At 35.7% G+C, this 15,730-nt stretch overlaps 1 protein-coding gene across 1 annotated transcript in view; it reads right to left on the bottom strand.

Annotated features, from left to right (window-relative positions):
* The window catches only part of LOC109223953, a 25,394-nt gene extending 13,467 nt beyond the window's left edge, over positions 1 to 11,927 (bottom strand). The window contains exons 1-21 of the mRNA XM_019388460.1: positions 11,604 to 11,927; positions 10,076 to 10,151; positions 9,045 to 9,125; positions 8,847 to 8,927; positions 8,071 to 8,147; positions 7,900 to 7,954; positions 7,743 to 7,788; positions 7,534 to 7,671; positions 6,791 to 6,872; positions 5,809 to 5,887; positions 5,669 to 5,718; positions 5,384 to 5,578; positions 4,433 to 4,508; positions 3,842 to 3,922; positions 3,696 to 3,776; positions 2,877 to 2,953; positions 2,701 to 2,755; positions 2,539 to 2,587; positions 2,208 to 2,345; positions 821 to 902; positions 651 to 729 (exon numbers count right to left, since the gene is read on the bottom strand). Coding sequence (XP_019244005.1) covers positions 651 to 729; positions 821 to 902; positions 2,208 to 2,345; positions 2,539 to 2,587; positions 2,701 to 2,755; positions 2,877 to 2,953; positions 3,696 to 3,776; positions 3,842 to 3,922; positions 4,433 to 4,508; positions 5,384 to 5,578; positions 5,669 to 5,718; positions 5,809 to 5,887; positions 6,791 to 6,872; positions 7,534 to 7,671; positions 7,743 to 7,788; positions 7,900 to 7,954; positions 8,071 to 8,147; positions 8,847 to 8,927; positions 9,045 to 9,125; positions 10,076 to 10,151; positions 11,604 to 11,705 — 1,780 coding nt within the window. The 5' untranslated portion in view covers positions 11,706 to 11,927. The remainder of the gene's footprint in view (positions 1 to 650; positions 730 to 820; positions 903 to 2,207; positions 2,346 to 2,538; positions 2,588 to 2,700; positions 2,756 to 2,876; positions 2,954 to 3,695; positions 3,777 to 3,841; positions 3,923 to 4,432; positions 4,509 to 5,383; positions 5,579 to 5,668; positions 5,719 to 5,808; positions 5,888 to 6,790; positions 6,873 to 7,533; positions 7,672 to 7,742; positions 7,789 to 7,899; positions 7,955 to 8,070; positions 8,148 to 8,846; positions 8,928 to 9,044; positions 9,126 to 10,075; positions 10,152 to 11,603) is intronic.

Below are 15,730 nucleotides of genomic sequence, written 5' to 3'. Positions count from 1 at the left end.
CCCCCCAGAAAAAAGCGACACAAGGATCTTTTCAACAGGGCCCAACCTGAACTAAATTAGCATGCTATTCGGGGATGATATTCAAAGATATTTGGAGAACAAAATGGTGAAGAAAGTGAGCTGAAATGGAATGTCCATAAGACCATAAGGCAAATAATGAGAAACCCAGCTTTATTGCACTTAATGTTTTCTTTTTTTTTATTAGCACCAGAAACTCGCAGTCTTTTGACCATAAATTATTAAGGTTCTACCATATGACAATAGTCTCCATGCATCAAGAATTTTCTTCTTTCGGAGGAGTGACGCGACGAAGAAACCAAATGTTATATTGACACTACTAATAAGGAATCATAGACAGTTGCAGTGTCTTCTCATTGTAATACTTTTAGTTGAAACTAAACTTCACTGCCTATATTGCTGGGATCAATGAAAAACATTTATTCGTGAAGGCCAATTCAATCACCAAATACAACCATCGTTCGAAAAAAAAGCTAAATCTATCTATATCACTTTCTTTCAGAGCTTACCAGATACGGATAATTGGTACAAAGATTGAATATGATTGAGACGATTTGGGAATGAAAATGAAATGTAGTGCAGTACATGATGCATACAGCTAAAATAGAAAGGAAAAAAAATCTTAACCAAACCTGACAGGAATAATTGGTGGGCAATGTTTGCGATATGAAGCGGTACTCTGCGTGATGAGCCTTCACGAGAAACAATGCCCTGTTAAAACCATACGAATAGCCATAAGGAAATAAAAAACCAATGTTAATGCAGCTGCAATATGAATATATTCATAGCTTATCAGTCTCACCAGATCCTTCACGAAGATATCAAGTGCAGACAACGGTGTATAATCATTTTCTATCATGTGTGGCCCGCGATTCTCGAACATCCTGCAGCAAAACACAAATCCAAATAAATTCCACTGTCCACACAATTACACAAATCTCACGTTACAGATTAAGAAAAATTTCTACAAATAAGTGTAAATAGCTCTATGTTGAATTAGGATTGGGAGAAACAATGTAAGGAGGCAAAGCAGGAGGCAAACCAGAAATTTCTCAGGCATTGGTCAATGTTTTTAGAGCACCCAAACCAAAAGGTTGGTACATCATGTTTGAACTAGAACATTACAGGAGCTCAGAACCTCATTTTTGAGAATTAGAAGACACCATATAAGTTAAGCAAGTCTGCTGGTATTAAAGCAAATAAAGGTGAGGTTTTCTAACATTGTCTCATTTCCAATCACAGATGAATTAAACAATATGATTTACTGCATAACACCATGGGACAACCCAATATATATGTAAACTCTCTCACAATTCATGCACAGAAGACACTGACCTCCCTCCAGAAAAAAAATAAAGAGAATACTTGAGACATGCATATTTACAATTTCCTTTTTTACAAAGTCCAACTTTACTGGTAAAAAGGTTACAATAAAATAATAGTGGTGAAGCATTTGCTAGCATCTCTCAAAAGACTATTGTTGAAGGCATCAATCAATCAACTATTGATGAAAAAATAATTACAATAATAGAAGTGTCCACTCTAACAATGTTTTAATTAGATGTAATGATGCACACATTTCAACAGAGTATAGAACAAGCAGTCTTAATTTGAGTCTCAAATCTGTTAAAGATACAATTAAATGATGATAAGTATCTTTTTAACTAATTTAAACTTTTAGATGAGGTGGTAAGTACAATTCAACAACTATTTCTACCATGTCCAAAGAACCAAACAACAACTCATGCACAAGATGCTGAGATGATTCCCTGAGGAATAAAAGTTTTTCATGGTTGGATAAAGTCAATCATGAGTGAGCTTCTAAAGATGATACTCACAGGCATAAGGACCACTATTACATAGAAACATCTATCTTTTTAAGAAATAATAATTGACTTTTCATCCAAACTAAATTAGAAGACAATGTAGTTGCCACTCTGAATCATAAAAGGAGTCCCGATATCCAATCTCTCTATTTATAGGACTGGCTTTCTTTATTCAGGATTAAAGCATTATAAAGTTCACAGCTACAAGATTAGAGAAATTAGGTTCAGGGTCATATTTAATAAACTAATCTGACGCCATGTGCTGTTAAAAAAAAAATAACATCTGAGCACTGCACAATTTTAAAAAAAATACTTGAATGGAAAGAAGGAAAATGTTTTCTTCAATAGCTATGAGTTACCTACCAAGATGTTCCCCCACTATTTGCAATGACATCAAACAATAGTCTTGTATTAAGACCCAATCGAGCACCAAATGCCATTGCCTCAGCAGCTGATGCTATATGAACTCCAGCAAGAAGTTGATTGACCATCTTTACAACACTTTTGGATCCAGCATACATATGAAATCAACAACTGATGCATTAGTTCCAGAATAAACTCATTCAAGAAGCAACAAATTCATTGATAAGGTGAAAAATGATTGGAGAAGTATTGGCATGCCCAAATGAGCTAACTACAATGAAATCAAGTGATACAGTGAGGCCAAGAAAGATGGTACTCAGATTAAAATTACCTGGCAGCTCCACAACTTCCTTTTATAACATAAAGCTTCTCACTCAATGCTGTTCAGTGAAGCACACAAGGATCAGTACCTTAATGGAACCATTTGAAAGGAAAATCTCATAGTAACAACTCAAAGTTAATGTAAGAGCAGATAAAAGATTTCACTTCTTACCAGAAAGAACTGAACCAGTGTGCTTGAGAGCTTCATCTGTACCTGATGCCATTATCTAGCATTGATGTTACAGCTTCAGTAAGTTACCACACAAGTTCAGCGAAATATAAATGCTTTTGAAATATTTATAGTAATGACTAAAACGGAGCTTTGAAAGGTAAATTCCATTTCCGCACCGTAAGGGTTCCGTTAGCGGCCCTTTTAACCCCACCAGAAACAGGAGCATCCACTAACTTCAATTTCTTCGGGTCACCTATGTGAATGATAAAGGAGAAGCATCTGTGAGTGACAGGATTGCTAATATGTGAATGATATGAGGATTAGGCTCGAAATAAAAGAAAAGGCCGTATCTATCATAAAACTGGAGAAAACTGAAGCTTTCATAATCTCTAATTACAGCTGGCGAGAGAGTACAACTGAAGCATCAACAGATCATTAAATTAAACTTAGTTCTCTTGAAATTGGCAGTTACATGTGGAATCCAATCGATAGGCCTCACACTGCAGTCTACTCTAAGTAAAAATGCTATCATATTATATGAAAAGATAATCCCCAAAATAAAACTTAAAAATAGAAAACGAGTGGTCGCAGGCGCACGGACACAACAAACATTACGAGAGAGTGCACGTGAAGCATCGACAGATCATTAAATTAAACTTAGTTCTCTTGAAATTGGCTGTCACACATGGAAAGTGGATGTATATTCAATCGATAGAACTCGTACTGCAGTCTACTCTAAGTAAAAAAACAGTATCATATTATCGGAAGGATATTATCCCTAAAATTATACTTAAAAATAAAAAACATGTGGGTGTGGGTGTGGGTGTGGGTGTGGGTGCACACACATAACAAAAGTCCCTTTGGCTTGAATTAGCTGTTTTCCTGAGTCATATATAAACTCCTTGAACCTAAAAAAGAATGAACTAGCAAATGCCAGGAAATGTATTACAGAAATGAAAAGCAAATTTCAATGGAGTTTGAAAGGAAAAACTTACTCTGCAAGCGTTTCTCGAGCTGGCTAACAAATGATGGAGAAACTGTTGATGAGAGGATAATAGATGCTCCAGATGGAAGGGCTATAAACAAAAAGAAAGATGGTTAGTCCTGTCCATAGATGCAGAAGTGAGAGCATAGCATTTACCTGGCACAGCGCCTTGATCACCATAAAGAACACTTTCGGCTTGTAGTTCATTTGTGACCATTACTACGAGTACATCTACATCTGAAACAATTAAGGGGGCAAAACAAATATTTAAGGTGAGCAGTAAACAGCAAGTAGCATATAACCCATAGCATCAAACTTTTGCTAGGCATGCTACTCGTCAAAAAGTAAAGAAGCAACTTTCAATCACATATTAGAGACAGATGATTTTGTTGGTAAACTACTTTTACGCTGGACTTGTTGAGCAGAAAACAAAGCATTATCTGAGTTGCGCTAACCAAATCCAAGAATGATAGAAGCCGAAGTCCAACTCCCTTCTCATTTTCTTCTTGACCCCAGGGAGATGGGGTGGCCTTGGATTTTACAAGATTGCTAGTCAACCTTGTTCTTGCTTGGTCTCGTCCAGGCAGTAACTCATACAACCTCCTCTTCAATAGTATTAAGAAATATACAAAAAATAGAACTTAAAGCTCTTTCCCAAACAGACAAGATTGTCAGATAAAACCAGATCTGAAAATTCTCGTCAGTTTGTTATGCATACCGCACACTTCAAAAAGCATCTTAATTTACCTTGAGATACTTCTGCAGGAGTACTTCCAGTCAAGCCACCTGCATCTGCAAATCGAGATAGCGATGGTGGATACACCTACAATTTCATGAGAAAAGGACCATCACTTTCACTTAATTATTAGCTTTAAATAAATCACAACAAACTTCAGCAAATAGAGGACAATACACAACACGTAAGCAAGTGGATACGCTTCAAAATGTTTTGTAAGTGAAGGTGCTTATCATTATGGCAAATGCACAAAATGTGTCAGTTAAAAAAATGAAGGAAACCAATATTTTCATTAGGCCAACGAAAATATGTCTTGCAAAGTCATTTCTAGCCTCCATTTTCTAGTGGGAACTCTTTTAAAGAATCGGAGACAAACAGCCACCAGTGCAGACAAAATCTTAGATATTGTAATACATTGAAAGTTTTGTTCCACCATCACTTAAAGTTCTATCATTCCAAGTCTCTGTGGATGTAACAGTGGACAAGGAAGGGCAAAAACATCAAAGTTAGCTTTTCCCTTCTCGGTTAGTGGAAGAAAATACTACCAAGTTTCACCACCACTTTCTTTATCCTTAATTTCACCTATCAGAGTCACCCAAAAAGTGAATCACCTTCTCTAGGTTTTCAAAGGGAAAAAAGATATTCCTCGAAAGCCATTATCCTAAACTGTGACATTGCTTTATCTGCACATATTTTATAGGTTTATACATTTTACCCAAATTGAAATCTACAATTGTTCTGATGCACTCCCTGAAATTCAGCCTTGGACTGAGTAGTGTGTATGTAAAAAGGTTCACTCTCCAGAACATTCAAAATCTCCTTTAAATGGAAAATGTATTATTTTCCTTGAAAGTTGGTGGAAGGAAAAAGCTATTCGTTGAATTAGGTAGGATATCTACTCCAAAATTATATTTTGACATGGAACTAGTCCAGCACCAAATATAAAAGATGCAAGGCATTACATCAAAACCAAGGACGCAGAAATTTGATTTCAGCAGTTGAGTTGCCATGCCAAATCCCATAGCACCAAGGCCAATGAAACCAATTCGCTTCACAGTATCAGATTGAGAAGTAATTTGACTGGCCAGTTCCTCAGGGTTGTAACTTTTAGAATTGACTGCATCAGCTATATTTACCCCAAGTAAACTTTCCCAAACCTGTAGAACACCATGTTAGTAGCAGAGAAAAAAAGCTCCTGCATTAGAGTGTGAAAACCTTAAAAATTGACCCATGCACTCAAACCTGACCTTGAGCAATGTAGAATCATCATCACTCTGTGCTTGGGGATGTGACGATCCTGTAAATAAAATGCAAAGCAACTGAGATCACATCTGAATGATACTATTGTCTTCCACGAAACTAAAAAATGAAGGAATGTGTACTATGCCTGCTATAAGTTGCTGATGAGCAACCGTTAAAAGTGGAACGGGGAATTTATGTGCTTTCGCCATGTCCAGTACGTTACCCTGAAGTGCACCAAAAAAAGAATCAGGAAACAGGAACTCTGCAGCAGTCAAACAAACCACGATACAGACAGACATTAGTAAGAATTTTCAAGCTGTATACAGTGGCAACACCATGAAAAGAGAAAAACCAAGCAGAATATTTCAAGTTATTCCCTTTGACCCATTAAATTAGATTTTATTTCCTTTTTGGCAGGTTTTAAAAAGTTTGACCTATTTTCTTTATTGGAAACTTTTTCTCCCTTCCAACTCTTCAAACTAATATGAACAATTATCACTTCATATAATTTCAAACTAGATGTGACATCCTTTTAACTAACCATTTTGCATTTTCACATTCCAAAGTATCATTTTAAGCAATTGTTACCAACAACAACAACAACGACCCAGTGTAGTCCCACTAGTGGGGTCTGGGGAGGGTAGTGTGTACGCAGACCTTACCTCTACCCCGATGGGGTAGAGAGGCTGTTTCCGAAAGATCCTCGGCTCAAGAAAACGAAAAAAAATTGGGGGCACAATGTAGAAGCTACTCTGTGTCTATCAGAGCCAGGTTACGATCCTGGGACTTTAAGCAATTGTTACCAGATATATATAAAAATCTTTTTTCAAGCTTCTAGTCTTGAACTTCAGACCAGCCCAAAATGAGCCGATCTCAGAGATAGTTAATAATTAAGGAAAACTATTAATGGTAAAGCAACACTGAGAAGTGCCTTTCTGAAAGAATGTGCATTTAAGACTTAAGGTTTCTCCTTCTGAAGATCGCATCATCTGCTGTAACCTACTATAAACCATAAAGATATTATTGACCTCGGATAAGAAAGAGCATTTCATCTTACAGCAGAATCTGAAGGGTAATGTCATCTCTCAAAAGAAAAGAACTATGGCAACCCAACACAAGAACCTTACCAAATTTTGAACGAATATGTTGAGAAAGAGATGTTTGGTTTGGTTGCCCCTCAAAAGCTGGGGAAGAGAATTCTTGAAAACCCTGCAAAATATGAATATTAGGAAAATCAGTGCATGACAGCATGTGCAACTAGTTATGTAAAGTCAACTGAGGACAGGAGAAAGAAAGGGCATAGTATCAGAGCAGAGTCAATTATAACTAAAATATCAAGACTTCTACAAATGACGAATAATAAATCTTTCAAAAACAATTAACTTCTCGTGACTCATTGAAAACATAAACAGACCCCAATGACATGACCATGTGTACACCTACTCTATCAAGCTTTCAGCGTAAGATGCCAAACTGAACTGCTCGAGTTGACAACACCCGATCAAACTCCCAACTGTAATCATTTATAAACTTAAGAACAGAATCGAGCATGAGCATGCAGCAATAGTTTTGAACTTGAACAAAAAAGTTAATCTTTAAGACATATTAACTAACTATCCCTTAAAGTCATTTTTTCCCATGACATTTTCCTGCAGCGATAGTACCTGGAAACTAAGTGAACAAGTGCAAGATAGACTTTAGCAACTGAGTATATGATTGAGAGACAACAGTGATATGCTAATGTTTTAATTCTTTTTGGAATAGTAAACTATCTAATTTAAGATATTACATAAAACACCTTCAGAAAAGCCATGAGGAGCTTATCTATTAAATGGGAGAAAAATGAAAATGATAATGCAAATGCAGTCACCAAGAATTTCCAGCAGCATTGGATATTATGTCATAAAGTATCCATGGATGAATCCCAGCTTGAGCACCGAGACAGATGGCCTCCACCGAAGCAACAGAATGAATTCCTTCAAGAAGCTCAATCACCATTTTAGCTTTGCTGCAAGAATATTTGTAATAGATAAATAGATTGCCAAAAGTTTGTAGACAAGACAGATAGACATAATGTACCTTCCGGCACCGAGTTCGTCAAAGGTGTATAGCTTTGCGCACATAGCTGTCCACAGAAAAAAGATGACTCAGTAAAGCAAAGAAACATGAGAGTAACTAATTCTCTCATGTTATAAAAAGCATAATATTCCAGAACAGCAAGACAAATATACTGCACCAGAAAGAATGGGCTGTGCTCTAGCAATGGACTCTGAACTTCCAGAGGAAATAATCTAACCATCATTGAAAAGAAAGAAACAAGAATTCCAGGCATCAGCAAAGGATAAAAGTACAAGATAAATTCTAATGAACTTCTCTGAAGAGGGAATCACAGGAAAATTTGTCTTACCATAGTTTTATCATTTAGATCCTCTGATACTGCCCTTGAAACATATATATCAACAACGACGTTTGTTCCATAACAATCTACATTAGTCAAAAGAAAAATAGTTCACGATTAGCAGAATTCTGTTGAATTTTTACTGACAGTTACACAAAAATGTAAATCCCTATGTTTCTATCTTCCTCTATTTTATCATCGTTGCGAAGATGTATAACTCAGTTTTCACTTTGAAATATGTAATAGATGTAACTTCACAAAACAAATAATTCATTTCAACTAAACATAAGATGTCACATGCATAAACAATCATAGGCATGTGCCCAGTTCACCTTGATAATTCACCCACAAAGAGCAAACATGAGAAATCACGAATCATAATGCCCTGCAAATCATAGCTTATGCACTAGTGGGATATCATATCTACATCAAATTCTCATCACTAATGCTAGTTCATCTTATAGAGTAACATACAACAAAAATATCTTCTTTTGTTTGATATGTCTTATCACAGATATATTCATCTTGAGGTCCTACTTTGTTTAATCTCATGTGTCTAACGAATCATCAAATCTATTAAGACTACGTGCACTAAAATGCAAGTCAAGCTCAATTGGAACAAGAACAATAGAGAGCAAGCCATAAAGCAGTATATAGCAAGAAGTCGGAAAGATTCTGCATAGTCTACAAGAGACACAATAAGAAAGGGGTCGCAAAAATGAAACATGTATCACTTCTATCTAAATACTGCAGAAATATGAAAATTAGGCAGAACAAGATATTGCCTCTTAGAGTTAACTCCAGCTTCTGAATGTGTGAAGGTAATACATTTGAATGGAAAATGATGACCGTGTCTTTGCTTAATCCTGTAAAGCAAGAAAAGAAAACATTAATAGTAACGAAAGAAAAGGCAAAGTCATTGCACCTTCATCGAACTGATCGGGGAGCAATCTGGGATATATACTCTGCACATAGACATTTACCTTTTAAAACACCCTTGTCACCCAGAATTAAATCATTTATTTGGTCAGCATGAGATAGCAAAATGACTAGTGCAGCTACACCTGAAAATGGAGAAGTAATATCAGATAGTATTTCAGTACATAGCAAGATGCCAGGAGAAACTGTAAAGAACTTTCACCATACAATGTCAAGAAAGATAAGCATAAACACTGTTGCTTCTCTCCAACCTACTTACCGGGTACTGCAGCATGTTTAAATGATGACCTCAAGCCATTCATAAAAGGAATTATTAGACAGAAGGAGAACCAAGGCAACATCACCTTTATTAGGTCTTCAGAAATCATGAGAGGAAAAATACGAGATTATATTGGTGGAAATTTGTTTGGGACGCTACTAATAGAAATATCTGACTTTCAAGGTCAGTACAATATATAATTTCCCTTATATTACCAACATTCTTCTTTGCTTTCTTCTAAAACATGGTGTTATAGCAATAGCGCGCCGAAGAAGATCTTTCGATCAGAAAAAGGGAAAGAAAGACCAGTCATATAAAGACAAAACAGACAAGAAAAGTGGCAGACTACGTATAGAAAGACAAAAGCTGACACTTTGTAAGGTCAAGATCAGCAGGAACATCCGCCCCAGCGAGCTCAAAATGGGCATTTCCAGTCGGTTTTGAGTATCTTAACATAATTTGACTTATGATGGAAAATCTATTTAGATTTGAGGTTCACAGAGGAAATAAGCCACCGGAAAATTCGATATATTAGGCCAGAGAAGGACAAGAGTTAAGTACATGATGGTGATACCAATTTAAAGAGTTGGAGAGAAAACTAAAGAAGGAAGAACAAAAACAAGAGAAGGGCGCAAACCAAGAACAGATTCTTCAAACATAAGAAAAACTTTGGTCTAAACTAAGTTTTCAGGAGTTTATCAGTGATTAGTACATACTTTCAACTGGCAACTATTACTTAACCAAACATTAGAACAAAAATCTGAAATAGAAAGCTGGGGACAGGAAACCTAAAGAAAATGCGATTTCAGATCTCACCTTTCCCCGCGTCAATAGAGTTGGTACATACTTTACCACCTAGCTTTGAGAACTTATCAACCAAAGGACTGCCTGCCTGTTGATACAACATACATATCAAAACCACATATAATAAAGGAAATTAACAATCTTAAGCAGATTTCAGTAGAAAGGAAAGTTTTCTTTATAACATCTTGAAGATCAAAGCAAGAAACTTTCACTTCTTTTTTCACAAGTAGAAAGAAAATTTAACATCTTGACATTCAACAATTCTGTAACAAAACAAATTATTTACATTTCTGGCAAGGAACAAATACACTGATAGTAAATGAAAAAGATTTCAAAGCAATTCTTTACTTACACTGACCAATATCAGTTATTGATAACTGAAAGTGCTTTTCTTAAAACATTTCTTCTTATATCACAACTTGCTAGTGTTTCTTTCTGAGATTACATTAGAATAATGGGGGTTTCCTCGGGTCAAAAATGCTTGGTTAGTTTTCTCTCTAGACCAAACAATAGATGAAGTACAGAAATGCAGTAAGTATTTAACAACTCAAACGTAAAACTACATAATTTCAAACATTTTTTGAGCAACCATTTCTCCCTGGATGGAAGAGAAAGGCGGAGCATATCAAACTGAAAGACAAACTGAATTAGACAATCTTATGCAATGTACTTGTAATGTCTACATAATGTAGCAGGAAACGTAGTCTTCTCTTGTTTGACAGTTGAGTTGCTGCTAAATTTAAGCATTTGAAATATCCACTTTAACTGCGTTTGATATTTTTCCTAAAATACATTGTTCAAAATCTGCTTCTTCTGCAAGAATGTTCCTCTCTTATATGTCGCATGTTACAGGCTAATGGCTGCAGGCAGTCCAGAGTCACAAACAGTAAACACAGTCAAAATTGTAGGGGGGGAGTATCAGAGAACAACTCAAATTTATCCGTAGTGTCACGAGAAATATATATGTGACAACATCCAATAAAAACCACCAATGGGAAGTTTCTATTAGAAACCTGAATGTACTGCATAATGTACATGCATCCCTCTCCTCCTTCCCCACCCCAGAAAAAGAAAAGAAAAATGAAATCATTCAAACCGTTAAAATAAATACTGTTTTTAAAATTCTTAAATTTTAATTCAAGATATTGATAAATCATTGCCTGAATATTCAATAATGATCTTGATGAAATACATCAACCTCAGCATTATCCCTTTCTTAAACTTCAAGCTTGACTCTCATTTACTTGGATTTCTGTACTTCTTGACTTCCAACTTTTCTTTTCTTTTTTACTCATACCAGTTCTTGTAGATAATCCCGTACTATTACAATTTCTCCCTAAGTCAAAAAAGTCCAATATACTTTATCCAATCCTCATTACTAGAATGATCCAAAATCAAGAAAGTGTGGAATCAGAAGAAAACCCTTTCTAAAAAAATCAGAAGTAAATATGATCAAGAAACAATAGGAACCATAGTAATTGAAAAGAACAGGAATTTCGTTGTTTGAATTAATTGAGTAACAAAAGAAATAGTAACAAACCTCGAATGCCTGGGCAGAGTAACCAGAACGAAGAAGAGAAGTAGCTAATTCCAAGCTGATATCGTCCAAGCCGATGAACCCAATTACACTCTGCGTAGCCATTACTGAAGCAGAGAAACCTATGATGTTTTTGCGAGTAATTATTTGTGTAACACCTAAAAAAAATATAGAGTTTTTTGCGTGGAATGCGTTTGGGTTGGCATATACTTATATAAAGAAGGTGATGGCCTGTTTATTATTTCATGTGTCAGGGTCTAATTTAGAAACAATAAATACGCGGATGTCCTGGTCCTCGTGAACATATGGGAGGAAATCATCTAGACAACTCTGATCATCAAAACTTAAATAAATGGAAAGAAATCACTTAATGTAATCCGTCAAGTCTATTTATGGCTTTGGACAAAAAAAAGAAAATCAACTACTAGTATTTTTATTCCCTAGAATTAAACCTGAAATTTTATGATTTTCAATATTGACATTAGGCTACACCATTGGCTACATAATATTTATGTAGATAAATAGCATCATCTAACTTTTTACACCTTTACAAAATTTCAATTGTAAAATTTTATAATCTTTATTCCAACTTCATCAATCATAGTCATATATTTTGGTGCTTTCTTTTCTGCATTCCTTTTTCTTTTTACTTTTTTTTTCTTCTGACATCGTCAGGCATGAATCATTTAATTTAACAAGGTGGTGCAGAGTGCAACCAAGTAGTATACTATTATCTTGACATGATCCTATTTCCAAAATTATACTCCCTCCGGTCCAAAATAATTGATTTTTTGGGTGTTTTCACACAAATTAAGAAATCCACTTTTTAGCATTAATTAGCAATGGAATTGACCGTACTAACCTTTACTATCTCACATAAACACTCCTAACACATATTCCAACACAATTTACTCCAAGGACAATGTAGGAAAAAAATAATTAATTCATTCTTGAAATCTGGAAAAATCACTTATTTTGGACCACAAGAAAAAGGCCAAAAAATCACTTATTTTGGACCAGAGGGAGTAATTTCTAGTTAAAATATCATGGTATAGCCAGTTTTCACACTGGTCAATGAAAAATAGCCAGCGTTTACCAAGTCAATGAAAAATAGCCACTATTTTGCTGCAACAGGGACCGGTCCAGTATAATATACGGGAGTTCTGGTGCATTTGTGTACGAACTCCAGCATATTATGCTGGACCGGTATACTTTGCTAAGCTAACTCCTGTAAAATTTGCGGGAGACTGGAGTACCAGTGCTCCAAACTCCAGTATATTATACTGGACAATTATACTTGCTGGAACTCCCGTAAAATTTACGGGAGTTCCAGCATAGTTATCCTGGAACTCCCGTAAAATTTGCGGGCATATTTTTTCGGATTTTAAACAGTGTTTTCGCTCAGATTTAAAGTGGCTAAATTTCGATGACTTTTGAAACTTGGCTATTTTTCAACGACCAGTGGTAAATCTGGCTATTTTTGAATTTCTCCCTAATTTCTATCTGTCTTTTATTTTATGTTATTTTATTTTTCTTTGTCTATCGAAACCTCTCTAACTCGCATGATAAGGTCTGTGTATATTGTTACTAAAACTGTATTGTTGTAAAACCAATAAAACGTTAAATTTTCTTAAATAAAATCAGAAACAGTAAAATAAGTAGAACCAGTTTAAAAAAATAAATTCTGAAAAATAATATAGGAATAAATCGAGCCCACTGAATACACAGTAATTTCTTAAGAAAATTATTCCCCTCAAGTAACCGAGGCTCTGGAATATATTCTCCCAGAATAGAACGATTTAACTCATCGGAGTGTTGGTACCAAAAACGTCGATGAACATAGAAGGCTTTATGTGCAGAAGAAGAAGAAGAAGAAGAAGAAGAAGAAGAAGGGAAAGATTATAGCCCATTTGGCACTGTTTCTGAAAAGGTTTGCAACCTTTCAGAACAGCCATAGCTGTTGCAACAGGTTTGACATTGTTTCTGAAAAACAAAACGGATTTAATTTAATTAATTAAATATTTAAAAAGAATTTTGTCCAAAAAGATTAATCAATTAATCGATCTTTGACCAAATCCAAATCCAAATCCAAATCAAAATCCCGAGCTAGCGACGACAATGACGGCGCGAGGCTTGCCTTCTTCTTAACTCTTTAAGAGCTAAAAGATGAGCTTCTCTATATATACACAAAGATTTTCTTTCCTTCTACTAATGAGGGACAAAGTGCATTACTAATTCAAAATTTCACTTCCCTCCATTTCTTTTTCCACCATTTTCCATTCGCACCTCTTTTGTTCTTAAATAACAAAATCCAACAATCCCCCACATGAATGGGGAATGGCTATAAACTTAAAGGAATGCACGGGCGTGTGTGTGTTTTACATGCAAGAATTAATTGCATCTGGATAAGTAGGTTCCCTTTGAACTTTCCGTAGTAAACTTATATCTAATGTACTCGGTCAATCGGTAGATTTAATATCTTTGAAACGTCGAGTTTTGTTGTATACCTAGACAACATAAGTCACAAAATCAATCCTTAACCATCTACGGTTCTCACGGTTGTATTCGTTTCAGCCATGAACACCGCCTGGTTTCATAAGTGCTTAAAGAATGGGCCTTTACTTTCATTCCCCTTGAAGCGGCTTACACTTCACACTCACATAGGTGATTCCTAAACGTGTAATCCAAAAGACACACTATCTGGTCATATCCTACCAGACTTAGCAAATCATTAAAAAGCTTTAAGCTTTATTGACTCATCAAAAAGCCTTAATGCTTTACCTCGTTTTTGAACATTGTCTTCATCACGAGAATAGGTTGAGTTATTTGACAATGTTGAACCGTCATTCATAACTTTGTTTGATCTCTTTGAACATAGCTCTTGGGATCTCCAGTCTGCTAGGTAGAGTTACCGCCATGATGACTTGTCCTAGGCCTTAACTCCATTCCCTTTCATGATCTTTCAACTGCCTCTCTAGATAGGTCTTTTGTAAGTGGATTCGACACGTTATCTCTTGACTTTACGTAGTCAATTGTGATAACACCACTAGAGAGTAGTTGTCTAACGGTATTGTGTCTCCTTCGTATATGACGAGATTTTCCGTTATACATAACGCTCCCTGCCCTACCTATTGCCGATTGACTATCAGAATGTATACAAATAGGTGCCAAAGGTTTGGGCCAAAATGGAATATCTTCTAAGAAGTTCCGGAGCCATTCAGCTTCTTCACCGGCCTTATCTAAAGCTATGAATTCAGATTCCATTGTAGAACGGGCGATGCACGTTTGTTTGGATAATTTCCAAGACACTGCTCCACCCCTAATTGTGAAAACATATCCACTCGTGGATTCAACTTCAAATGATCCGGTGATCCAATTTGCATCACTATATCCCTCGATCACGGAGGGATATTTGTTATAATACAAAGCATAAATTTGAGTATGTTTCAGATACCCCAAAACTCGTTTCATTGCCATCAAATGTATTTGATTGGGATTACTTGTAAACCGACTCAGTTTGCTAATAGCACATGCTATATCTGGTCACGTACAATTCATGATATACATCAAAATTCCCAATACTCTTGCATAGTCCAGTTGTGAGTCGCTTTCATCTTCATTCTTTTGAATTGCATAACTCACGTCAATTGGAGTCTTGGCAATTTTGAAATCCAAATACTTGAACTTGTCAAGTACCTTTTCAATGTATTGACTGTGATAATGCTAGACCTTGTGGATCTTGTGAATTCTGATTCCTAAGATCACATCAGCAACTCCTAAGTCTTTCATGTCGAATTTGCTAACCAACATGCGCTTTGTAGCATTTATATCTTCCATACTTATGCTCATTATCAACATGTTGTCAACATATAAACAAACAATAATTTCATGACCTGGAATGTTTTTAATGTAAACACACTTGTCACACTCATTGATTTTAAATCCACTTGCCAACATTGTTTGGTCAAATTTTGCATGCTATTGTTTGGGTGCTTGTTTAAGTCCATAAAGCGACTTAACAAGTTTGCACACTTTCTTTTCTTTACCATGAACCACAAAACCCTCAGGTTGTTCCATGTAAATCTCTTCCTCCAATTCTCCATTTAAGAAAGTTGTTTTAACATCTATTT

This window comes from Nicotiana attenuata, chromosome 3 (genome assembly GCF_001879085.1).
Source record: "Nicotiana attenuata strain UT chromosome 3, NIATTr2, whole genome shotgun sequence".
NCBI classification, from domain to species: Eukaryota; Viridiplantae; Streptophyta; class Magnoliopsida; order Solanales; family Solanaceae; genus Nicotiana; species Nicotiana attenuata.
The sequence above is the reverse complement of the archived record's forward strand: the minus strand, read 5'-3'. Positions and strand labels throughout refer to the sequence as shown.